This window comes from Mus pahari, chromosome 21 (assembly GCF_900095145.1).
Source record: "Mus pahari chromosome 21, PAHARI_EIJ_v1.1, whole genome shotgun sequence".
Taxonomy (NCBI): domain Eukaryota; kingdom Metazoa; phylum Chordata; class Mammalia; order Rodentia; family Muridae; genus Mus; species Mus pahari.
The window spans coordinates 46,706,094-46,709,111 of NC_034610.1; the positions used below are offsets into that span (position 1 = coordinate 46,706,094).

The 3,018-nt window shown below is 44.9% G+C and overlaps 1 protein-coding gene across 3 annotated transcripts in view; it reads left to right on the forward strand.

The window, feature by feature from the left end:
- The window catches only part of Slc18b1 (solute carrier family 18 member B1), a 34,363-nt gene extending 32,416 nt beyond the window's left edge, over positions 1-1,947 (forward strand). For all 3 annotated transcript variants that reach the window (XM_021221570.2, XM_029533171.1, XM_029533172.1), the window contains 3 exons: positions 342-435; positions 538-590; positions 982-1,947. In XM_021221570.2, the coding sequence (XP_021077229.1) occupies positions 342-435; positions 538-590; positions 982-1,048 (214 nt within the window). In that variant the 3' untranslated portion in view covers positions 1,049-1,947. The remainder of the gene's footprint in view (positions 1-341; positions 436-537; positions 591-981) is intronic.
- Positions 1,948-3,018: the final 1,071 nt, after the last annotated feature.

Below are 3,018 nucleotides of genomic sequence, written 5' to 3' on the forward strand. Positions count from 1 at the left end.
AGCACAGGGGAATGCCAGGGCCAAGAAGCGGGAGTGGGTGGGTAGGGGATCAGGGGCAGGGGGAGGGTATAGGGAACCTTCAGGATAGCATTTGAAGTGTAAATAAAGAAAATATCTAATAAAAAATTAAAAAAAAATAAAATTAAAACAAACAAACAAAAAAAGAGGGCATCGGATCCCAGTACAGATGGTTGTGATCTACCACATGTTTGCTGGGAATTGAACTCAGGACCTCTGGAAGAGCAGACAGTGCTCTTAACTGCTGAGCCACATCTCTAACCCAAGTGTTCTGTATCATTTTTGCACTGTTAGCTATTCACACATTCTTCTCCCCATGCTAGAGCTTTCATGGGACCTATCCTTGGCGGATTTCTGTGTGAGAAAATTGGGTTTGAGTGGGCAGCAGCTATACAAGGCTTATGGACTCTGCTAAGTGTGAGTAAGCAGGGATGTGTGGGGTTTGCTTCTATTTTCTTACATTTTGGAGACACTGGCCTTGGAGGACTTTCTTTGACACTGTGTTTCATTGCATTAAAGGGTGTTGCGATGGCCTTATTTTATCTCTGGGAGGACTCAACGGCAAGAAGAAGGTATGGTCAACTGCTGGGCTTTTTTCTTCTTCAAAGAAATCAGCTCATGAGTGTAGAAAAGAGGTATTATTTTGCATCCTGCTTGCTACTAGATTTCAGGGCATCCTAAGCCTCATTATTTGACAGACAAGTCTAAAGTGGTTCTTGAATTGAGATATAAGTACTAAGTGTTTAGTTTTCTTTTGGGGAGGAACTGGGAGTTGACACAATGTTTCTCTGTGTAGCTTGGGTTGTCCTGGAATGTACAATGTAGACCAGGCTAGCCCTGAACTCAGAATCTGCCAGGCTCTGTCCCGAGTGTTGGGATTAAAGGTGTGTACACAGTCGCCACTGCCCGCTATGTTTATTTTTCTTAAGAAAATCTGTGCTGTTGTTTTTTTCTGCACTGTAGATCTAAAGCTCAGAATAGCCTTGGCACAGAGGAGGAACGAGCTGCTCTCTTGCCCAATGACTCCTAGCCTTGCGAGCTCTGGATTGATCCAGATCCAGAGACCGGTGCCATGACAACAGTGCTTGGAGGAGCTTCCTGTGAGCCGAGCTTCCTGTGATCCAAGCTTTCTGCACTCACACCCTGAAAGTGTCAAGCTGCATTTACATGACCGAGAGCCATTCTCTGTTTCCTGTAGTTCTAGAAAGTTGGCTCACCAAGGCAACATCTATGAGAAAGAGCAAACCAACCAACCGGAGCGACGTTTCTAAAAGACCAACCTTGCCCATCAGGTTTTTTATTGACTGTCTTTGTTTTCTTCTTCTTGTGTTCACTTTTCACCCCAAGTTCACTCCAAGGTGCTACGGATGTACCTCTTAAAATGAAGCTATTTAATTCACATTGAACATATAAAATAGAATGGAAATTTTCATGAAATCGGTTTTGAAAGATGGCCTTTCTCTGCATTGAAGTTTGTACTTGGCAAAGAGGCAGAATTCCTGCCCGCCATATAAAAACTCCAGAGCTCTTCTTGGCTTTCAGTTTTTCTAAAAATGTTCGAGTGGCAGGTCCAAGAAAAAATGATGCATGCCCTTGGGTCCCGTGACATTTCCGGTCATGATCTTGGCTTATACACATTGTTTGCATAACATTGTTTCTGTTCTTAGCATGTCTTTGTTTTAGTCTCATAATTTGTTTGCTTATTGTGTTTACTCATGGGAAATGTGTTCCATCACAAGGCAGGGCCACACCTGCCTCCGCCCAGCTAAGCGAGAGCCGTGTGCTCCACATTGGAGAAACACTCCAACTTCACAGAAAATCCTTGCTGCTACTTGAAGTTAGAATGTCAACTTTGTACCTCCCGATTCATTTCCTTATTGTAGTAGCTACATTTCCTTTCGAATAGAATAATAAATGATTTTTGTCTAGGTATTCATTGTATTCATTCAAAACACATTTGAAACAAGGTCCCACGTATGTCAGGGGGGTTAGAACTCAGTGTGTAGGTGAGGACAACCACCCTGAACTCCTAGTCCTCTTGCTTCTAACTTCTAAGTGCTGGGATCATCATGTATGTATCACTACACAGGGTATTGAACCCTGGACCTTGTGCATCCCAGGCAAGCACTCTACCAACTGGGTTATATGCACAATCCCTGAAATACCTTCTGAATTCTCAGGATCAACCTTGCATAGATAGGTACTATTGTGTTTATAACAAAGATAGATAGTGGGGATATGTCCTATGGAGGTGTAATCAGGTGTTGGGGATGGTGTGTCTCAGCAGGCCCATGCTGAGGCATCCCTTCCCCCTGAGGGTGCAGCCACAGAGGGTATCGTATAGAACTGAGTTTATTCAGGGCATGGGGAGGGGAGTTAAGAGGATAGCAGAAGAAGAGAGAGACAGAGACACACACACACACACACACACACAGAGAGACAGAGACAGAGACAGAGACAGAGAGAGACAGAGAGAGACAGAGAGAGAGAGAGAAGCAGAGGGAGAGACAGAGAGAGACACACAGAGAGAAGTAGAGGAGTAGAGGACTAAAGGCTGCCTATGACACGTGGAGAGAGAGGAGGGAAGGGAATGGGGAGAGAGTGGGGAAGGGAAAGCAAGAACAAGAGAGCAAGAAAGGAGCAAGAGAGCGAGGAGGGGGCAAGCAGCCCCTTTTATAGTGGGTCAGAGACACCTGGCTGTTGCCAGGTAACTGTGGGGCGGAGCTTAGACAGAATGCCAACAGGTACCAGGGACATAATGGATGTCCTTATGCAGCATACACCAGTGGAAAGAGAACATAAACACCACAATTTACAGCCTGGAGTGATGCTCAGTAAGAGAACAATCGTGGTATCGTTGGCTTTGGGGTGGACGTCGGGAAACTCACTTCAGATACAGAAGCTTGAAAATAAAGACTTTATTTGCCGAGTGCTCAGAGAGGCAGCCAGGTTTTAAACATTTTTAAAGGATGGGAATACAAAGTGAGGGGGTAGCTGGGG